The 23,355-nt window shown below is 41.3% G+C and overlaps 1 protein-coding gene across 1 annotated transcript; it reads right to left on the minus strand.

Moving 5' to 3' along the window:
• Positions 1 to 660: 660 nt before the first annotated feature.
• Positions 661 to 11,781, minus strand: RFK (riboflavin kinase). The gene is made up of 4 exons (XM_020787786.3): positions 11,343 to 11,781; positions 7,382 to 7,533; positions 6,353 to 6,455; positions 661 to 3,682 (listed from the first exon to the last, which is right to left on the minus strand). The coding sequence occupies exons 1-4, from the start codon at positions 11,422 to 11,424 to the stop codon at positions 3,549 to 3,551; spliced, it is 471 nt and encodes a 156-aa protein (XP_020643445.1). The 5' UTR covers positions 11,425 to 11,781; the 3' UTR covers positions 661 to 3,548.
• Positions 11,782 to 23,355: the final 11,574 nt, after the last annotated feature.

Below are 23,355 nucleotides of genomic sequence, written 5' to 3' on the forward strand. Positions count from 1 at the left end.
ACAAAATGGTGAAAATTCACATTTTTGAGGGCTAACCATTATATGGCAACATTAATTAAAAGAATGACCGTTTCAGAAAGCAGGAGGGATCTTTTCAGCAGGCATGCCATTGCCACAATTATTTCATCTACTTTTATGAACCCTGGCAATGTGTTCAATATTATAATAGCTGTCTAGGCTTGCATCTCCACAGCTCAGTTAATTATATTTACTCACACGTATGCCAAAAATACAGGACATATTATGAGCTAAACATGAAGGAAATGTCTATCTAAAGCAGCATTTGGACTATAGATTTATGGTGTACTCAATGTGATGTAGCAGGGTGATGGAGCAGGACTCTGGACATCAAGGCTACAGTCCCCACCTGGCCATGGAAACTCACTGGGGGAGCAGAACTGGTAAAACTGAATATTGTATTTACTTTGAAAGCCCTATCAGTTGTTGTAAGTCAGTTCCGACTTGACAACACACAACTAAAATAGCATCTGAAGTAGTTTCAAAGCAGAAACATATTCTCATTAGTGAATTAATAAAGCAAATACACATATTTTTCTCTTGTAGACATAATGGTGTAGATTTTTTTCATTATAGATGCACCTGCATATTATGCTATTTAAGAAAAAGTATTGCTCAGCTTCAAAAACTAGTAGACAGTAATGGATGTAAAATTAACCTTTTATTATAATCAAGTAAGGGATACAGACTAACTATAGGAGTTAATCTGTTTTCTCTCTATCATATAAAGTAAGATAAAAATGAATATACATACACAACTTTATTAGTTGTTCTGCCCAAGTTCTATACCACTTCTCATATCTAATGATACAGTGCATTGGGGAATGAATATAAAACAGGTACAAAAATAGACCCCCTTAATAAATTTACAGTGATAATTTCAAAATGAATCATTTACTTGAAGTACAAGTATATAAAGATACAGAATTAAATAAATATGCATTTGATTTCGTACACTAACATACTTATTAATCAATAAACTTCATTTCTGGCTCATACTTTAGTGTTGTTTTCAAAGTTCTCTATCACAACCACATATGCAACGATGCTTAAACTCATGCTCAGAACTCAACAGAATTATTGGAAGGCACATTCTAAAACAAGACAACACAATTGGAAAATACACACTAGAAATAACATATCCTAGATACTCAATATTATTTTTATATTATGATGCCAATAAGAGAGAATCCTCACTCTCAACAGCTAACATTTATGTAACAAGGTGGAATTCCACAAACCCACTAGCAAATGCTCCACTTCTCCATTAAGCGTGACATGAATTCCTCCCTGAGTCAGGATATTTTTTCATATAGAGCACTGAACTCTACAGCTAAGTTCGGAACTTTATAAAATTATTAAATTTAAATAAACACATAACACAAACGAACATTTGCCGTCTCAAAATCTGGCATGCTATGGGAAAGTTTACCACTTACTAGTCCTCCTCCACACCACAGGTTGATTTTTTTTTTTCTGGTACTAAGCCTTGGTGCTAACCATATTAAACATGCTGCTACAGGTCTGCTGCCTATGTGTTATGAGTCATATATATTCTCTGGTGCACAAGAGTCAGTGACAAGTCCAAATGAGCTAATCAAAAGTGCTGTTTTGGAAAAATGGATGAGGGGAAGAATATAGGCAATGTTAACACAGAAATAATAGTAATCTGGTATGTATGTTTAATGGCATCCATCAAATATGGATGCGTTTCTCATGTTGACAATGAAAGAACAGGGGGGCCTAGATTTTCTTGCAAGTCAGCAGCACAAGGGAGAAATCCTCAGGACACAAGCAGCTTTCATTCCCACAGCTACGGACAGTGAATTTTTATGGTGGGATGGGATCATAGTGACAAGCTCATTTCATTACTGGCACACTGACACTCTGGAAAAGTATTGTCTCCAGCAGCATGTATACTTTATGAAGCCATTTGTACACCAGCAACTTCAAGACTAACTGGCCAAAATCTTGTTGCATAACATAAGCAAAGTCATACGTTTTGATCCAATCCTCGTCATTAAATAAAAGGTCCCTCATCACAATTGTCAGAATCATGGCAGGGTTCTTTATTTACTGGCAAGGAACAGACAAAAACTTACGAATTTACCTATGTTGTGCAACAGAATTTTGGCCACTTTATATTGTTGAACTATGTGAATTAATGGTGCTACAAATTCAATTACATTCAGAAATAATGCATGCCTAGAATGTGTCCCTTTTTTTCTACAGACTAAACAAGATTAAGTTAAATGCACAACATTTAATGGCATCTCTCAAATATGGATGCATTTCATCATCCAGTCCACTGTTTTCTTAAGCAGTCTTGTAAGACTTTTGGTCTTATTTAATATTAAAGCTCTAACAAACTGATCCATTAAATCAACTGGAATACATAATTTATATTCTGAACTAAACATGTATGCTAAAAAAGGAGAAACTTTACATATAACCAGCATTAAACACACAATTTGGTACCAAATAGTTTTTGTTTAAAACTAAAAGAAGTTTTGCCTGGAACAAGAAAATCCTGCATATACAGAGATACCACAAGAGAACATAACCTAATATATAATCAGGCACAATAGATAACCAGTGCTTGTGTATACACATCATGTTCCACCAAGAGGTAAGTACAACAGCAGCAAAAATAGGCCAGGACATCTTCCAAGTGGGTTAAACTCATCAGATTAGAATACATACTGCAACAGCCATGTTCCTCTAAGTACATTTGGAGAAAACAAAGACTGGACAATATTTTATCACATAATAACCAAAGCAAGCATATGTTTCATTTAAAATATTTTGTTGTTCAACTCTGAGATCAAATGCCTCTCTTGAACCTGGGCTTATGCAACCTTTATTAGAAGCAAGTGAAATTGGCACTTTGTATTAATAATTTTAAAAATCTGGGAAAGTCAGTCATTCTTTAATACCACTGAAACCAATGGTACAAAATTACCTATGAGTAACCTGAATTCTATTTTAATGGGATTAAAAGTAACTAATTTTGTATGAATCCAGCAAACTTTTATTTATTGTTCATACCTAAGAACTAGGTATTAAAAAAGGGAACAGCTTTGCTGTAAAGGATAATAGCACAAGTTCTTGCCACAACTACTTCTCCATAGAATTTTACCATGATTGTTTAATGATTAAATATCATAAAATGAAGATTAATCAAACATCCTATCGATAGAAATATGTCAAAAGTTACTTCTATTCTCCACATTCAGGGAAGTGGCTTTCATTTGCCCTTCAATAAGCCAGCAGTAAAGTATGTTTGCACATAACTACATCATGTGTGGCAAAGTTTTTACTTCTAAGATGCCCAGTTACATAATGTTGATTTCTGAAAAGTGAGTAACATTATTTTAGAGCCCTTTTGGCTAACCATTCTAATCCGATGTTAATGGAAGGAAAATACTAAACCACAGGAAAATTGGTTAGACCACTTTTTTCTAAAGAAGGTCATCCACTGAAACATTAGTGCAACTTAATTACAGCAATGATGAAGAAAGGAGCACCACTCAGTGCCCATTAGCCATACTGCTAACATTAGTCATCTGAAAGAAGTTGTCCTCTTTTAATTTCTGATGTTCTGGCAAGTCTAGAGCGGTTTCAGCTTCTTCAATGTCACCTCGAATAGCTGCTATAAGTGCATCTGCAGAAAAGAAAGCAATATTATAGTTTCATAGAGAAGCTCTAAACAAAGCTTCAAGAGTATTACATATAAAATCATAAATAATGGAGTGATGTGAAATGGGGCTGGACTCAATTATCCATAGAGTCCCTTCCAAATCTGCAGTTCGATTATTATAGTATTCCATAAACTGCAAGCTAATGTAGTCCCTCTTTCACGCAGTTTCTCACTATATTCAATGGAAGTCTGCAATCACATAATGCAGTTACAGTGGTGCCCCGCATAGCGACGATAATCCGTTCGGGATAATTTGTCGCTATCCGGAATCGTCGCTATACAGAATGGAAAACCCCATAGGAACGCATTAAATCCTGTTTAATGCGTTCCTATGGGGGATAAACTCACCGCTATGCGGAAATCCTCCATACGGGCGCCATTTTCGGCACCCGGTATGCGAGGGAAAGGGCGTGAAAATGCTGCAGCCGGGCATTTTTCTTCCGGCGGCCATTTTGGAACCGCCAATCAGCTGTTTCTAAAACATTGCAATGCAAAGATCGGTAAGCAAAACATTTACAGATCATCGCAATGTGATATTTAGCCATATAAACCATTGCAATGCGATCGCTTTTGTGATCGCAAAATCCGCATCGCTATGTGGCTTTGTCGTTAAACAGGGCGCTCGTTATGCGTACAGCACCACTGTACTTTGATTAAGCTGAGCAAATCCAGTTTAGAAATGTGAATAAAAAGCAATCTTGTAAAAGACCATTCATTTCTCCTGGGGATGGGGAAATAGAAATGGAGGGGAGAATGGAATGTTTATTTTCATATTTATTTATGTATTTATTTCTTCTAAGACAACAAGAAAATACTTCATTCATGGTTTGGAAGCAATGTAAAATATACAATTTAACGTATCTATGAAATGTTAAAAACAAAAAACAAAGCTTGGATCTGTACAGAAAACATTGTGGATATGTTTTGTCCTGATGAAAAGAGCTACGAGCCACTCCACCCTATGTTACCAAAACATTGATATCTTAAATTCTGCCATCTGAAAAATCTGGGGGCATGGGAGAGATGCAGGGGAGAAAACAGACAATTACAGTTTTGTAACAAGATAATATTAACTGGACAAAACAGACTTGCATCTATTATACCTCCCTTTAGCAAACTAATAAAGGTCAATTGAACAAAGCAAGTAGCCATCTATTGCAGTGAAGGTCCCTCTCATGAAAACAGCAGCACCCACCAGCTGCAAAAATACATCTTGTATTTGGATATTGTATACGATTATAGTATGCTCAAGAATTAATACTGTTTGATTCTGTATACCGTCTTCAAACAACACAGTTGCTAGTACTTTGAGTGAAATATCTTGAAAACCATATTACTCATTCTATGAGTAAATGTTTTATGTTTTTCTATGTCCTCAAAGTTTCCAATTTTCTAATTGGAAAATGGAATATATGAACATGGAAAAAATGTGGTTTCTTCACAAATTTTTGTACTGTTTTCCCTTCTAGCTTGGCTATTTGGATAGCAGTTACTGAAGTCCCCCTGTATGAACTGTCCTGAAGTCTATGAAGTCAGTGGCATATAAAATCATACTTCAAAAATTTAAGAACAATAAAATGCCTGAGAAAGATGTGAAACCTTGAAAAGGCACACCACTGTCATTTATAAATGTCATCTTGTTTCAGGTATATTTCACAACATTTCATTGTTTTTCTGCCAAACAGCAATCAAAGAAGCTTGAAAGCAAGTGTTAAATGTTATCACATCTACAACACATGCATGCCTATAATCCAGCAGCCCTTTGATCCCAACTGATGGATAAGGCAAGATGTCCGTACTTCCTTTTCACTCTATAATCCTGTGGCAAGTGCTAGCTGGACCTCAGTGCTTTTTTTTTTGTAAGAGGAAAGCAATTTCCCTTCAGCCACAATTTCTCCACAACTTGGGATAGGAGAAATTGGATCTCCCCTTGCCATGATGTTCTTCCTGGCACACAGGTGATCCAACCTTCGACTGGAAAGTTAGTCTCTTAGTCAGAAGCAGAAATAGGAATCTTTGTAGAACCCTCTACTGCAGTGGTGGCAAACCTTTTTGGGTTCATGTGCCCAATCTGAAAAAACAAAAACCCAGCGTCCGGTGCAGCAGCAGAACTGGAAGTAGCGGCAGAAGGGGGTATTCCGGCTATGGAGGTGCCTCCAGATCCCACTCTGGGTCTGCCACCAATGTCAGCTGCTCCAGATGCGCCTGTCGAAGCACCAGCAACTGGGGCTGCAGCTGCCTTCTTAAGTTTGGCTGCACAGGGGGCGGGGAGTAGCACTCCGGCAACTTATGGCTCGCGTGCCCACAGAAAAGGGTCTGCATGCCAGCTGTGGCACGTGTGCCATGGGTTTGCCATCACTGCTCTACTGTAACAGATTGGGACAATACACACCTACAAGGAGACCACACTAGAACAAAGTAGCTTCCTGAACTTCTACCTCCTGAAAAGGTTTGGTTAGGGGAGAAGGCTCCCTTGCTTTGTGCAATAGACACGAAATACCTAAAATGCAGTGTTCAGTGTTTTAAAACAGAAATCATAAGTTAAGAAAGCTTCAGGTCTGGCTAATCAACAGTATCATTGCATGTAGGATTACACCCCCTAGGAAATTTTTACAGAAGTGGCAGGCAACTTACCTAAGGAATCAAAGTTTTTTTCCGGTCTTATGTATCCAACGATGATTATACTAAGAATTTCTCCATAAAAGTCTTCCTTGAAGGTGTGAATGATATGCGTTTCCTAGAACAACATTTTCATTACACACTGACTTTTCAAATTACACTTTTATTAATGAACATTCTACAAAGAGCAAACTCTGAACCCTCAACAATTCCTGCACAGCAGAAACGTCTGAATACAGAGTATATAGAATAACTACAGTTAGTTCTTTAATATATGGAAATCTGCATCATTTCAATGTAACTTCATCAATTGAACTTACATGTATGTAAGTAACTTGATGTATCTAGAGTTAAACCACAAGATGGCCAGTTATTAAAAGTAACAGAACACGTGGCATCACAGACATTTTCACAGTCAACTATCAATAATAGCTTTCTCACTCTTCCACATACACCCCATCACTTTTTGGGTGCTACAGACATATACATCATAAAGGAGAATTTGTTTTGTCTTCATTTGGCCATCCTCCTACATCTTCCATCTTTCCTCATATGAACAAAATGCAGGTGAAATCAGTGTAGCATATCAAATAAATTAATCTGGTACAGTCTGCTACAATTACTAGAAAAAAAACTTCAGCTTAACTGTTGCTCTAAACGAGCAAAGTAGATCTGATAAACCATGTACATGCAAGAAAGGATGAAGTATTCTGTTGCATGTGCACATTTGCATGCATACACAAGCTTTTTACCAATTCAAAAATACAATCCTTTGGGGATAATAGTAATAATCTTAGAACTGCAGAGCAGGAAGGAACCCTATGACTCATTGGGTCCAGCCCATTAAGGTGACACAGTGAAGAACTAAACCGGCTTCACAGCAAGATATCAAAACCACTGAGCTAACTAAAAAGAATTCTGATTATCTTTTCTGGAGAAGATAAATGTTCAAGTCATTTCCATAATAACAGTTTCTGAAATGTGTTCCTACAAATTAATACACCTTAGGTTTTCAATTGTTAAAGAATACATGAATGTTCTTACCACAGATTTCTTAACATTCTTGTAATATGGATTCCAGCCTATACTCAGGACCATTTTATGCACATCCCCATTTGCAACAGAAGCCCATCCATAGTATATGCCAGTAGAAATATCAGATGGGAAACTATCAACCACTTCCTCAGAAAAGTTAGCTAAAAACACAAAGAAAGGCTTATATTAAAAACAAAAAACAAATACAATAAATATTACATACAACATGCAAAGAGGTAGAAGAGGATGTTGGGGGCCTGTTCACTTCCCACATACAGTGGTGCCTCGCATAACGGGCAGCCCGTTTAATGACGAATCCGCATAGCGATGGCTTTTTTGCGATCGCAAAAGCGATCGCATTGCGATGTTCCCTATAGGGGAAAATTGCTTTGCGATGGTGGCTTCCCCCCAACATTGCAAACGCCCTATTTTTGCACAGCTGATCGGCGGGGCCAGCGATCTTAGCAAAGGCCCCCCATCAGCTGTGTGAAAACGGGGCGTTTGCAATGAGGGGGGGAAGCCGGGAGCCATCCTCTCCGCTCCAGCCCCTCTCCCTTCCCGCCTTACAGCTGATCCGCGCCGCTCTTAGAAACTTGCCCAGGAGGTAAATAGGCAGTAGAAATGTACTCCGGAAGCCTCTGAAAGCGGCGCTTTGCTGGGGTGGGTGGGTGGGGGTGGCAGGGACAGGCCCGCCACCCCCCCGCGGCAAAGCGGGGCTTTCAGAGGTGCATTTTCACTGCTGAAAAAGCCCCAGGAGGCTTCTGAAAGCAGCGCTTTGCCAGGGTGTGTGGGGGTGGGTGGGGGTGTGGCAGGGGCAGGCCCGTCACCCCCCACCCCCCAGAGCCCCCCTCGCACCGCTTTCAGAAGCTTCCTGGGGCTTTTTCAGCAGTGAAAATGCACCTCTGAAAGCCCCGCATTGCCATGGGGTGGCGGGGGGGGTGGCGGGCCTGTCCGCTTTCAGAAGCCTCCTGGGGCTTTTTCAGCAGTGAAAATGCACCTCTGAAAGTCCCGCTTTGCCCTGGGGGCCACTGGGGGGCGGGCCTTTCCCTGACACCAACCCACCCACACCCACCCCGGCAAAGCGCCGCTTTCAGAGGCTTCCAGAGTGCATTTCTACTGCCTATTTATCTCCTGGGCAAGCCTGGGCAAGCTTCTAAGAGCAGCGGGGGATCAGCTGTAAGGCGGGGAGGGGCTGGAGTGGAGAGGATGGTAAAATGGCCGCCCGCTGTGTTTTTGCCCGGATTCCTCACTTACCGGGCAGCGAAAATGGTGGCCGTATGGAGGATTTTCATATAAAGGTGAGTTTTTCCCCAATAGGAACGCATTAAACGGAGTTTAATGCATTCCTATGGGGTTTCCCCCCCCGCATAGTGATGTTTCCGGATAGCGACGTTAATCCTGGAACGGATTAACGTCGCTATGCAGGGCACCACTGTATTTCCGCATTTTGACAGAACATAACTGGAATATAGATTGATTTAAACCAGCATCCTCAGTCACTCAGAAAAATATTTAAATAAAATGACTTGTTTCATGATTCTTGCCTTTGCAAAAATAAATAAATAAATAATAATAATAATTTATTGTCATTGTAAGTATATACACAGTATACCCATACAACGAAATTCACAGACACCCAGAGACCAGACACATGCACACACACAAAATTTCCCAAACACTCCCCACCCACTAAAAGTCCCCCACTAAAAATACAAACATCTACACCGCAAGCCAAGTAACACAGTGCAACTAATTATTCACTACTGGTGGTCTTTAAGCTCATTATTAATTGCAATTATAGCTCTGGGATAAAAACTATTGAGAAAACGTGTGGTCCGAGTCTTAATTGTTCTATATCTTCTGCCAGACGGTAACAGTTCAAAAAAGTTATAAGCAGGATGGGAAGAGTCTCTCAGGATGCTGTGTGACTTCCTCAGACAGCGGGATGTGAAGATGTCATCCAGGGTTGGTAGCTGGAGCCCGATGATATTCTGGGCAATTTTAATGGTTCTCTGTAGAGCTTTTTTGTCCGCTACAGAGCTACTCCCAAACCATGCCAGAATGTCATAGGTTAAGACACTCACAATGGTGCTACGATAGTATGACAGAAGTAAATGCTGAGATAAATTTAACTTGCTGAGCATTCTCAGGAAATACAGCCTCTTCTGTGCCTTCTTCATTAGCATGTTGGCATTTATAGTCCATGAGAGGTCCTCCGAGATGTAAGTACCCAGAAATTTAAAACTACCAACTCTCTCCACTTCCTCACCATTTATGTACAGTGGTAAACGTACATTTCTCTTCCTTCTAAAATCAATTATGAGTTCTTTAGTTTTTTTGATGTTAAGTGTGAGATGATTTTCTTTACACCAAAGTATCAACCTTTGTACTTCCTTTCTATAAGCAGACTCATTGTTCTTATTTATGAGCCCCACCACTGTCGTATCATCCGCAAATTTAATAATTGCATTGGTGTTATACAGTGGGGTGCAATCATGTATGTACAGGGAATAGAGGAAGGGACTTAGCACACATAACTACGACTCATTGGAAAAACTAATGCAGTCATCTGCAACTAAATCAAGTTTCTACACTAACTGAAACCAAAAAAGTGTTCTTATTTCTTTGGAATTACACGATTTTATCTGCTTAGAGACCAGGAGGCAGTTGCAAAATTAATGAACTGATTTTGCTCTGTTATCTCTTTTAATGTCTGTTATCTTATTTATCTGTTGAGGATGGTAAAATCAAGATCAATTATTGAAAGAAGACAGTCACAATTTGAGTTAACAACATGGCACTGTTGGTTAAATGCTGAGACCCAATGGCTATAGCTCAGACTTGCATAATTTGGAGCACTCCAAAATGTATTAATTACCTACTGGTGGCTGGGAATGACAGTTTCAGATTATGGTTGCGTAAATTTGAACTCTGAGAGGTTCAGCAGGTGGCCTTGTCACTAGTCATCAGCCTAATCTACTCCATCAGTGGGTTAAAGAAGGTAAAGAAGGTAAAATTAGGGGAGTTGGGAAAATGACTTAAACTACAGGCACCTTAAAATTGCAGTGAAATAATATTATATGAAGTTGGTAAATCCTAAACAAAACAATATTTCTCTGTGGAACAGAAAATAGAAAATCCTGTAATACAGTTCATTCTTTCTGTAACACAATTCATTCTTTCTTTATTATGAAAAAGCACTATAATTTAAATGATTTTATTAGCAATCCCATGAATGGATTCAAATACAGAATGTATCATTTGGTAGTGCCAACTATTAAATAGGAAAAAAATTAACAGGCATTGAGTCCACATTCACATAACAGACATGGGAAACATTACCTTTATGTGTGAAAACTCTTTTGCTTTTTGATTGGAATAAAATGAAAATAACCCAAGAGTAGTTTGGGGGTACCTTAAGACTATTTCATATATTGCCTCCTGAAAGGCAAATAGCACTGGTACATGCTTTCTGCCCACTTATGTTTAAAAAAAAACGAGCTTAGATGTGTTTATTTGCCGGAACCACCTCCAAAAGTGACAAGGAGTCAGAGCCGACCTCTCAGTGCCTCTGGCAGTCTGGGAGCCAAAGGAGCGGCGGGCGACTTCCATCTCAGAGGCTCTCGCATCGCAAGTCCCGGCCATCACAGCCAAGGGTGAGGAGGCTCGCGGGAGGGGCGGAGCAGCCCGTCCCTGACCCCCAAAATCCTCGTGGGGAAAGTCCCAGGCGGACTCACGAGGAAGCTGAACGTCGGGCCCAGAAAGTGGCGCAAGACATGCCCGGGCACGTGATCGCCTCCCGGTCCCTCTTTTCTCCCTCGGCTCGGCTCCTCTCCCCGCCCGCCCGCCTCCATCTCCTTCTCTCCGTCTCCCTCTCTCTCTCCCCCTCCACCCTCACCCTCACCCCGCAAGTTAGCTGGTGAACGGCCACGAGGGGCTGCCACTTCCCTCCCACGGGCCCCGCGCTCACCTGTGGGGATGCCCAGCTCCTTGGAGCCTCGGCCGAAGCCCCGCACCACCTCGCCGCGGCAGAAATACGGCAAGTGCTTCATCGCCTCCCGAGAACCCAAGCGGGCCAGCGGGAGATCGGAGGGGCGGAAGAAACAGGACCCTCCGACACAAGGACTCGACGTCAACGGCGCCCCCTCAGGCTCGAGCCCAACCGTTAAGCGACGGGAGAGACTCTCTCTCTCTCTCAAGGCGGGCGACCTTCACGCGCCCACCTCTCAGCCAGCGGCTGCGGGCGACGGTCCCAGTCCCTATTGCAATGAATCTGCCGGCACGGAAGAGGCGGGGCTCCGCGTTACGTCACAGGAAGACGTGACAAAGGCGACCGAGGGACGAACGTTCTAGCACGCCCCGAGAGTTTCTGGCGTGGGAACTGGTCTCGCTTCAGGCTCCTCCGAACTTGCCGGCCGGCCAATGGCGTGGCAGCCTCTTGCGCGCGCTTCTGCCTCAGGCAAGAGGAAGAGCGAGAGAAAGAGAGCAACGCCGGCGGCTTTCTGCGCCTGCGTCCCGACGACCCGGACGTGGGTGAAAGGTTTTAGCCCAGTAAAAATTGACAGGGGTCTCGAGCGCGTTAAGGACGAGCCGGTCCTTTTGCACCATAAACTGCTACGTGTTAGATTTAGAGGGGGCAATAACTGGTCCGTGCATGGCAGTGACTTCTACTCCAGGCAAACAAATGATAAACAACAATAAATGGGTCAGTTTTAGGTAGAGGCTGATGACACTCTTCATTCAAAGACACTATGATGATAGTAGGAAGGGCATGGTCATTTTTCTCAATCGAAAGGGTGGTTTGTCTTCTCTGTTTCAGGATGGCGTATGGAATTCAGCACCCTAAAATTTAGAGGGTGCCAAAATCTAGATGGGAGTCTGCTGATGTTAGGAAAATAAAAGGGAGCAATCCCTGTTAGAAAACAGAATCCAAAATATTTTTGGAGGGAGGAATACCACATTTTACTCCTTTTTTTTTCTTGGTACGGGTTCACACCCCTGTTTCAGGCCAACTGGGTGGGAGACTGCTGGCTGTGCCAGGTGCCCAAATCTCGCTCTAGCCCACAGCCCTGGCTCTCATGTTGAGAGTTGAGACTGTGCCAGCTGAATTGCATTCCCAGTGAGCTCTGCCTGATCCTGATATCTTCAAAGTGTGATAGCTTAGTGATGTTAGTTGCTGCTGAGAAGACAGGCTTGAATGTAGAATTCATTTGTCTTTGACATAACTTGAAAAAATGCGTGAAAATTTTTTTGTTAATGCCGCTGCACTTTAATGAGCATTCAGTACTGCATGCTTTATGTGGGGGGCCCAGGAACCCGAGGCATGAAAGATTATACACAAGTATTTGTAGCTGGAAACCTGCTCTATGGGATGGCCATTGATAGCTCAATTGTGCTTTACATTTCTTCTACTGACCACGGGAACTTTGGTCTTCTGGTAAGTAATTACTAACTGCTCTCGATTACAGTAAGAAGAAAGCCCCCTCAAGAGTCTTCTCAGTCCCACACATGTTAATGAGAGTAGAACTGCATCAACTGCATAAAGCAGCATTGATACATTGTAGCATTCCCTTTTATTATGTTGATGGTTCATATTTGTTATGTTAATTGTTCATGTATATTCATGTTGCTGGGAGTCAGAGTCTAGAGAGATGTGATAAGAGGTGGAGCCTGAGAGGGAGTCAGTCAGAGAGAGAATGAGTAGCGTGAGAGAGTGGAGAAGGAGATAGAGTGTGGAGTTTGGGGAAATCTGAGAGGTGATTAGTTAGGAGTATATTACCAAACAGAAGATTGTTGCTGATAATAAATTTACCTACCATGTTTCCCCGATAATAAGACACTGTCTTATTATTTTTTGGGGACAGAAAAACACCAGAGGGCTTATTTTAATGAACATTGACAGCCATTTCGGCTGTTCCGGCGGCCATTTAAACCCAAAAAACGCGGGGAAAGAGGAGGAGCCGCCGCCGTCGCCGCAAGAGTGATGCGGGGCGCGCTGGCCAGGCAGGCGGGAGGGAGGGAAGAGGCACGCACACGTGCGCGCCCGGCCACCCCCCCTTTCCCTCTTCCTCCTCTTCCTCCTCCTCCGCTTTCCCTCTTCCTCCCTCCCGACTGCCTGCCCGTCTGCTTTCCTCCCGGTGGCGGCAGGAGGAGGAAGAGGAGGAGGGAATGCGGGGGGGGTGCCCGAGCAAGCGCGTGAGCGCCGCTTCCCTCCTGACCGCCGCCGGGAGGAACGCTGGCTCACCCGGCCATCCCCCTTTCCCTCTTCCCCCTCCTCCTCCTCCTGCCGCCGCCCCCCCAAAGCCTCTTCCCGGGGCCCCATCTTATACGGCCGGTCGTGTTATACGCCGGCATATACAGTAGGGCTTATTTTCGGGGGAGGGCTTATTTTAGAGGAATGTTACACAGGAAGGGGAGGGCTTATTTTCGGGATAGGTCTTATTATCGGGGAAACACGGTATAGAAGATATTCATGAATCACTATCAATTTCTGTAATCAATAAACAAAAGTTATATTTTAAAGACTTTAAAGTGTGGAACTGAATCATCATCTTCCTGGAGTAATGGTGATTTAGTGATCACCTGGTGGCAGCAGTGTAAAAGAAGGAATTGTTTGCCTTCGAGTACTCTGAGTCTTGACGGTCAATCAAGGGGGCATGAGGGGTGAACGCCACAATTGGTGTCCAGCGGTGGGATACGAAAGAATCCAGTGAAGCCTGAGTTCGGACCTGAATTCCAGTCAAGCCCGATTTTAAAAAGAATTTTCTTGAGTCAAGGGTACCTTTTAGAGGACGGTGACAAAGAAGTTTGGTTCCTCACTAGAGCTTTTGGCAAAAGCTTAGTGGTGGGGGCTTCTGAACCCAGATCGGGGGGTCTAAGTTAGGGAACGACTCTGAAAGAAACTTCTTGTATTTTACTTCAGGATTTGAAGATCCAGTGGACTATCTTAAGGCTCAAGGTGCTAAGAGTTTAGAGAGCGCTTGTGAGAAAAGCAGAAGCCAGAGGTCAGAGCAGATCTGAGGGAAAAGAGGAGAAAGCTTTTGCTTGAAATAGAACTATTTTAGTGACTGGAAGTAAAAGAGGAAATACAGGTCCTTTTAAAATCAATAAACACTCTGTACTAATCATCCCAGAAGTGAATATGCCACCCAAATGTACCAAAAGGGGGAGTCCTGAGGCTGAGGTTTTACCTCAAGAAATGGAGGGAAATGGTGACCCTTTAACTCAGAACAGGAAGAAATTGATGAGGGTGCCTCAGAGGAACATAAGGAATTAAGCTCCCAGGAGTTTGAAAAATGGAAGCTGGAACAGGAATGCATGCTAAAAACCAAGGAATTAGAATTTAAGGAACTACAGCTCAGAGCTGAGCAGGAGCTAAAACAACTAGAAATCAGGGAAAAAGCTGAGGCTGAGGCTAGATAAATGGAATTACGTCAAAGGGAAATGGACTTTGAATTACAAATGAGACAATTAGAAATTTCTGCTCCAAACAATAACCTTAACAATAACAACAGTGTTGGAGGGGGGATTCTCTCAAAAATTGATCTTAAGAAATTTCCCCAATATAAAAGAGGGGACTGTCCCGAATCTTTTCTCATTGCTTTTGAGCGCACCTGCTGGGACTTTGAAATTCAAGATGATGAAAGGATGATTGTTTTGAGAGCTCAAATAAGTGGAGATTTGGCTGAGTTATATTCACAGATGCCCTTAGAGAAGGCCAGAGATTTTAAGGTGTATAAAAAGATGGTTGGTTCAAGGTTTTTTATTAATGCTGAACACCTGAGGTGAAAATTTCATATTCTTGCTAAAAGGCAGAAGGAATTGTATTCACAGTTGGGAGCTAAATTGCTGCAATGTCTTGAGAAGTGGGTGGAAAGGGAGGAGATCACTTGTCTAGAACAAACGAAGAATTTGATTGGGTTAGAACAATTTTACTCCATATTACCTGGGGAAGTGCGTTATTTAGTTAGGGACAAAAATCCTAAAAATCTACTAGAAGCTGGTGAACAGGCAGATTATATTAATGAGTACAGGAACCCCAGATTCTCAGAGCTAAGAGTTAACAGACCCAACTGGGGCAACAATAAGAAGCCCTTTAATAAAAATTACATCAGTAAAACAACAGAAAGATAGGGCCAGCGTAGTACTTCTCCTAAATTGCCAAGGCCTTGTCCACCAAAGCCAATAAACCCTGAGTCAAAGTTCTCCAGATCTCCTCAGAATGAGAGAAAGAATTATAAATGTTTTAACTGCGGACAGCCAGGCCATTTACAATTCCAGTGTGTGCAAAATAAACCTAGTACAGGGAAGAGTGATAATCAAACAAAAAAAGTGTATTTTTAAAACAAGAGGGATCGGCTGAGGGAAGCAGTAACCAGAGACCTGTTTCCATGACGAGCACAGCTTCTACTGATCTTGAGGAGCAGGACATTCCTGAAGCCCCTGTGGTACATTGTTTTTACATTAGAAATGACAATACCCTCCTCAGAAACGCTGGTGAAGAAATAGTTGTGGGAGGAAAGAAATACTTCACTATAAGGGACACAGGGTCTCAAATTTCCATAGTACATTCTGTTCTGATAGCCCAGGATGACATAATTCCAGGCAGAACAATGACCCTAAAAGGGATTGGAAAAGAAGCTGTGGTGTTAAAAGTGGCTGAGATCCAAATAGGCTATAGGAATTAGTCTGGAAAGTGGCAGGTAGCCATTTCAGATGAAATACCAGCAGCTTTTCTACTTGGTTGGGATTTAATAGTGCATGTCAAGAGTGATTTAGTGTCAAGCCTCATCTTCTGCAGCTGAGATTGATACAGTATCAGAGAGAAGCCTGGAGAGAGAGATTTCCTTGGATACCCAGCTTAATAGTAGTGCTGAAGCTGATTTCACACTACTGAAGAGTCACAATAAAAATAATTTTGCTCAGAAGCAGAAGGAAGACTTTAGCTTGGGGACTGCTTTTAAGCAGTCAGAATGCCCACTAAACTGTCTCCTAAATGCCCTGAGAGATCTTGCAGGCATAAAGACCTTTTGTATAGGGAAATGTTAGCCACCCCATACAGAGGAAAGGGGGAACCCCAAAAGCAATTAGTGTTTCCTAGTAAACACAGGGAGAACATCATAAATCAAGCTCACAGTAGTTTGTTTGGGGCTCACATGGGGATCACTCGAACCAAAAGAAGGGTTGCCCAAAACTTCTTTTCGCCAGGTAAACAGATTACTTATTTTTGCAGAACTTGTGATGTCTTTCAGAGATGAGGGACAGGGCAGGACAGGACTAAATCCAAATTATTTCCTTTGCCAGTCATCTCTACCCCATTCCAAAGGCTGGGAATTGATCTGGTGGGTCCTTTACCTAAAGCTACCAGAAGGGGAAATAAATACATACTGACCATTATGGATTTTGCCACCAGATATCTTGAGGCAATTCCTTTACGTAACATGGAAACTGACATGGTGGCAGATGCCTTAATTAGTTACATGAGCCGATTGGGATTTGCTAGCAAAATAGTCAGTGATTTGGGAATTAGCTTCACCTCCAGACTGATAAAGAGGTTATGGAAGGCCTGTGGGATTACCCAAATCAACTCTACCCCATATCATCCTGAGACTAACGGACTAATTGAAAAATTTAATGGCACATTACTGCACATGATTAAGGCTTATGTAGCAGAGAACCCAAATGGTTGGGACTGCAAAATATAACCCCTATTATACACCTATAGGAGCATTCCGCAAGAAAGCACTGGATTCAGTCCTTTTGAGTTGCTGCTAGGATGGGAGGTGTGTGGACCTTTAGATTTGCTCCGCATGAACTGGGAAGACCATAGAGAAAGTGACCCAGATTCAGTGGTACAGGTTGCACAGGTTGCAAAACACCCTGCAAAGGTCTCTAGAGATAGCCGGAAAGAACTTAAGAGCTGCCCAGACTAAGCAGAAGACCTGGTATGACAAGAAAGCCCGTGGAAGAACTTTTGAGCCTGAGGATGAAGTTCTTTTACTTAGGCCAGTCAAGGGTCACAAGCTGCAATTAGCTTGAGAGGGTCCTTATAAAGTAGTGACAAAACTGAACAATGTTAATTATGTGATACAGAAGGAGGGAGATGTAAGGGTCTTCTCCACTGCCTCGTTTAAATATTGGTACTATAATGGCTAATCCGCAGTCCTCCAGAATACACGTTGTATAATTAATCCAAGAAAATAGGGAGGCAACTGGAGCCCACCTGTTTTACATTCTGCGTCGAACCAGGATTTAGAGTTGACAGCTTGGAAGGGTCTTGACTTTAACTTTCTGTATGTCAGATAAGGTTGCAGATGATTTATCAGCCTTTTATAGGCCTCTAGAGCAGCCAAGATTGAGTCGGCTGATACAATGGAATTACCAAAGGAGGAGTGGGGCTCAGTTAATAGTAACTGTCTTGTAAGGGTAACCATTTCTGTGGACCATTTTACTCGGGCAGCTCTTATTTCAGCTATCCACGAGAGGGAAAATTTGCTGTCTGCAAATACTTTAGCGGCTCTGCAGTTGATTGATACCGACACAGTTATCACAATACTCTTCTGAATGTGGAGTAGGCAATAGTATGCAACATCATTGCTACATCTGCAAACAATGACTAGGTCAGCATTAATCTCCACCTTGTCCATTTTCTAGTGTAAAGGAAAAGTGCCCCACACAGTGGTAGGGGTATGGACTAGATGATCTTAAAGGTCCCTTCTTGTGCTATCGTTCTATATTATGTAGATGTAACTGCCTGCTAGCTGAGTCTTGTAAGGACAAATGGTAGCTTCATTTGCATTGTAGCTGTAGTTGAATGTACTCCATGTGTCTGTTATTGTGAACAGGCAACTGTGGCATTTAGGTCCACCACTATGACAGGCAGCCATCCAGATCAAAGATGATAGTGAGGCTAGAACTAACCACAACATTGTATGCCATATTTATATTGTGTAACTAACATGCTCATAAAAGATATGGCCAGCTGCAGTTTCTTGGCATTGTGGATTCTGAGTAAACTGGGAAACGTTTAAGACAACTTAATAAATTGAAAAGCCTTGTTAATTGAATCATGTTATATTTGGCTCCAGTCCAAATTTTCTAAGTTTCAGCCCTGACAGGATGATTGCCAGGTGTGCAATGTTACAACCTTGAACAAGGCATGCAAGCAGGCATTTTGTTGGCTGCGTGCCATTTGCATCACATGGGCTGAAATGCTATCTTGCATAAAGAACACTTGGCACAGGGCTACAAACCTAACCAGTCATGACTGGGGATTTTGTTTGTGTTTCCCTAGCTATGTTCTTAAAACACACTATATCACTCTTCATTTACTTAGGTGTTAAGTTGTGTTTGAAGTCCAGTTTCAGCTTTATAGTTAATTGGCATATATCATGGATTTGTAAGGAGCTATTTTTCTTAATAGGAGAAGCTGCACGTGCTGAAAGTCTCACCAGCACATTGTTAATTTTAAAGCTTACCTGAATTTATACACAGGCTGTTATTGTTATGTGCTGCCAAGTTGGAAGTTACTTACAGCGACCCAAATAGGGTTTTAAAGGTAAGTGAGAAATTTAAATAGTGGTTTTACCAGTTCCATTCCCTCAGTTAGTTTTCATGGCTGAGTGGGGATTCGAATCCAGAATCCTATTCTGTCACTCTATCTACTACACTACACTGGGTAATACTCTTTAATAATAATAATAATAAGCCACCAAGTCAATTGTGCCTTATGGCAACATTTTTCAGGGTTTTCTAGGTAGAGAACACTCAGAAATGGTTTATGATATCCATCATAACTAACCAGTTATGGGAGCTGTAGTCCAAGATACCTGGACAGCACCAAGTTGGTGAAATTGTCAGCTATTGTAATTGGTATTTGCTTTATGTCCACTAGGTGGCATAGATTGCCTTTTCTTCTGAAAACCTATACTAGAGCCTCAGACTTGTTAAGGACAGTTTCCTTTAGGTCAGGGCAAAAAGTCTATAAAGTTCATGCTGTAAGATTCTGCTAAGCTACTCATATCTAGGACTTCTGCTTAGTTGCTGTTCAGTTATGACAAACAAACTCCTGGGCTGACCAGAATCTCATGGAAGCTGTTAGCCAAGAAACAGCAAAATAAAAACAATACAAAGCAAAAAAAAAAAAAAAAAAAAAAAAACCCACACACACACACACACACACACACACACACACACACAAACAAGAGACAAAAGTATTGTGGTACCTTAAAGACTAACTGCTGTATTTTAATGTGAGCTTTTGTGGATCGAGCCCATTTCCTCTGTTTGGCTTCTAGCTCTGAAACAAAACTGCAGTGCTCACCTCTGACTGCTGATATATTATTACTGGGTGAGTATGTCATTTAGGTTCCACAAAGGAAAGTATAAATATCATGGAATGGTCAACTTCTAAATCTGTGTTGTAATGTAACCTGTCCTTGCTTCCTAAACGTTACCATGCCTAACTATAAGGGTTACATCCATTGAATTTCAGCTCATTGAAATTTTATACACACATATATGGGAGTAAGCTGTACTGAATACAGTATCCACAGGATTGCACAATACAATTCAATCCTATCTACACCTATATTATTATTATCATTGTTATCATTGTTATCATTGTTATTATTATTATTATTATTATTATTATTATTATTATTATTATTATTATTATTATTATTATTATTATTATTATTATTATTATTATTATTATTATTGCATTAATATGCCATTTTTCTCCAAAATGATCCAAAGTGGGAACACCGGGGGGAATGTCACGGTTTGTAATCAATGTTTAATTGTTTTTTTAGCATATAGTTTTGTATGGTATTTTTAACTTGTTAATACTATATGGTTTTAACTGTTGTGAGCTGCCTTGTGCCAGCAAACAAAGAAACTGCTTCTGAGAATAAAAGTACTGCAAAAAGCTGCAGCAAGTCAAATATTGTGGTAAGACAGATGGGAAGAGAACATCTTTGTAACCATTGTTATGCATTTTAAAACTATTAAGGGTAAAAGATACACTCAAAAATAGCACATTCACCACTTGACAGGAAAAAGCTTGCGGGAAGATCTTCATGAACCTTAAATAGCAGGCGAAACCCTCAAACGCCTACACTGCAGCTAATATCTTCCTTTTAATCTTTAAAAAATGATACATGATGCAGATGAGGAACTATGATGCTGCTGAGTAAGTCATCCAGCAGATTTGACCAGCTGACGTCTCTTCCTGTGTGATTATGTCAGCAGTTCCTACATCTGTCAGCCTCCTTCCGTGCTAGCCTTCCATAGCCTGGCACTCCTCAGAAATGTTGGACCCCAATTCCCTTCAGTTCTGGCTAGCAACCAAAGAGCAAAGATGAGAGAATGTGTAGTCCAGACCTTTTGGAGAATCCCAGGTTGTGCAGAGCAACTGGAGGAAAATGGAATCGAAGAGCCCCATTCTCTCCCCCACCCTATCCCAGTTATCCAGCCAGAAGCACAAGAAGTGCCTTCAAACTTTATCCCTTTCCACGGGACAGTCCTAAGGAGTTTTCCAGATGTTTACATTGTCTTGCTCTGTGAGTGAGCTTTTATGCTTCTCTTGCCATATTTATTTTCAAGAGCCAGATTATGTTTAGCTTACCTTGTCGTTTTTTCCATTGGTTTCTATACTACAGTGGACCCTTGACTTACGGAATTAATCCATATTGGAACGGTGGCTGCAGGTCAAAAAGTCTGTAGGTCAAGTCTCCATTGACCTACAGTGCATTGAAAACTGATTAATCCCGTAACAGGCCGTTTTTGTTCCATTTTGGTTTTTTTCTGGTCTGTAAGTCAATTCTCAGGCTGCAAGTCAAACCTACCGTAAATTTTGCGGCCAGAGAAGTCTGTAACTCAAAAAGTCTGTAAGTCAAGCCGTCTGTAAGTCAAGGGTCCACTGTAGTTAATTCCTAAAATATCCTTCCCTTTTTTGTTTTACTGTTGGACACCCCTTTGTTTGTGCCATGCTTCTGACATATCCTATGATGTGTGCCCTGTGGCTATGCTCTCTTCCCTTGCCTTCCCCAGAGTCTTCTCCTATATCCCATTTCAATTTCTGGTTCCTAGTTCCCCCTTTTCTCTCCTAAGATAAGTTTTCAAAAGTGGAACAATTTTTTATGAGTAGCTTTCTTTTTGAATGTTCTATTTGGTGCTATAACACCTGTTGGGGTGTTTGTGGGAATTTTATTTTTCTCGAGAGTTACAAACCGTTTCACATGGGGGAAGTAATGTGGGTGGAACAAATAGTTTGAGAATCTTTTTTAAAAGCAGCATTTTGTAGTTTCTTAGCTGGAAGTGTAGCTGCCAGTTTCGTGTTACAGCACTTATGTAAGAAACCCCATAGCCCTGTAGAATGACAGGTGAAACAGTTAAATGTCCCACATCCGCCACAAACATGAAGCACTCCAATTGCAAAACAGAATTAGAATGGAAGCTTAAAAACAAAGGGAGAGGGAAGTATGTGGAGAATGAAGAGACACTTGTCATCAGTTGTAGACTGTGAGATACAGTACCTGAAACTGGTGATATGGTGTTAAATGAAACATCTAGCCAGACCTTGTCACTGCCCCATGCATTCTAATTGCAGCGTTATGTTGTCAGGAAAGCTGAGATGGGGTGGGCTGGAGGCTGGGAAAACACTTCAAGACATAAAATTAAATTCAAAATAACTGTGGATGGGGTCTGGCCATGAATATAATCAAAATGCTTACAATAATGGTTACCAGTTTTAAGTTAAATAGCACAACCAGACATGATAAACATGAAATTATATGTACAATTGCTATGCAAGGCAGTCATATTTACAAGAGAGCACAAGACTGATGCTTTTTTTAATGCAGAGAAATAGAAATAAATGCATTGTAATTTTTATGAACACTCCAGAGTGGATAAAGGAATATTTGTTATTCCATATTCTAGAGTGGAATCTTAGCCCACAAGTCCTCATCAGTTTGGGACCATAAAATAGCTTGCAGGTAGCATCTTTCTCTAATTCTGTTATGATCTTAAAGACCATCAGAGAGCATATTGGTTTGATTGTCACACTGGAGCCAGAAGACAACCTCTGTCTTCCCAGAACAAACAACAGGAAGCATCCAGGATCAAGACTAATCTTGGAAATTGGTTTATAGAGTAAACATGTGGTGGTTGCTAATGGGAGATAATGACTGCAATGGCTTGCATGCCATGCTCATTAAGAGAAAGGATAAATGCTTTGAAATTTGTAAATGAGTACCCTTCAATTTTTGCTTCCTTTCTTTTCATTAGGAAAAATGAACTCATTTGCACAGTGGGCTTTTGGGAACAGATAACAATGCAAGCATCCTCTTTCAGACCACAACATAACCCTTTTTTTTACTTTGGTTGTCTATTGCAATGTTTATGTTGAGTCTGCACCCATTTTTGCTCGGCCTAAATACTTGTAAATAATTACAAATATTTTTTAAATGCCAGTAAGACTTCAGGTGCTTCCCTTCTAAAAGGAACCAAAGCAGATGGGAATTGAACCCTAGATCATCTTACAGCCAAAAACAAATATAGTTTGCTACTTCTAGGTTCTTGCTTATTGGTCTGTAATGGCATTATTAGAGCCAAAATTTGGGAGTTTGATTCCCCACTGTGACCTGGAGAAGAGCCAGCCTGTGTGGCCTTGGGCAAGCTGCACAGTTCCAGGGTCCCCCAGAAGAGGGGGGTGGTAAACCACTTCTGAGTATTCTCCACAAATTAGAATTGACTTGATTATTTCAAATAAGAAAAGACAATGGCTGTATATTTTTTTCTGTTTATAGATGTCCATGTAGCTGTGCCAGCTGTAGAATACTGGGAGCTGTAGTCCAAATAATTAACTGTTTTAGGCTCTGTAAAATGCTGAAAGGACACAGTTCTATAAAAGCATCATTGCATATAATGACTGCTGCAAAGCGTTGCATGTGTTTTCATATTTCTGACTTCTACAAAGG

The sequence above is a fragment of the Pogona vitticeps genome, chromosome 2, assembly GCF_051106095.1.
Source record: "Pogona vitticeps strain Pit_001003342236 chromosome 2, PviZW2.1, whole genome shotgun sequence".
Lineage (NCBI taxonomy): Eukaryota > Metazoa > Chordata > Lepidosauria > Squamata > Agamidae > Pogona > Pogona vitticeps.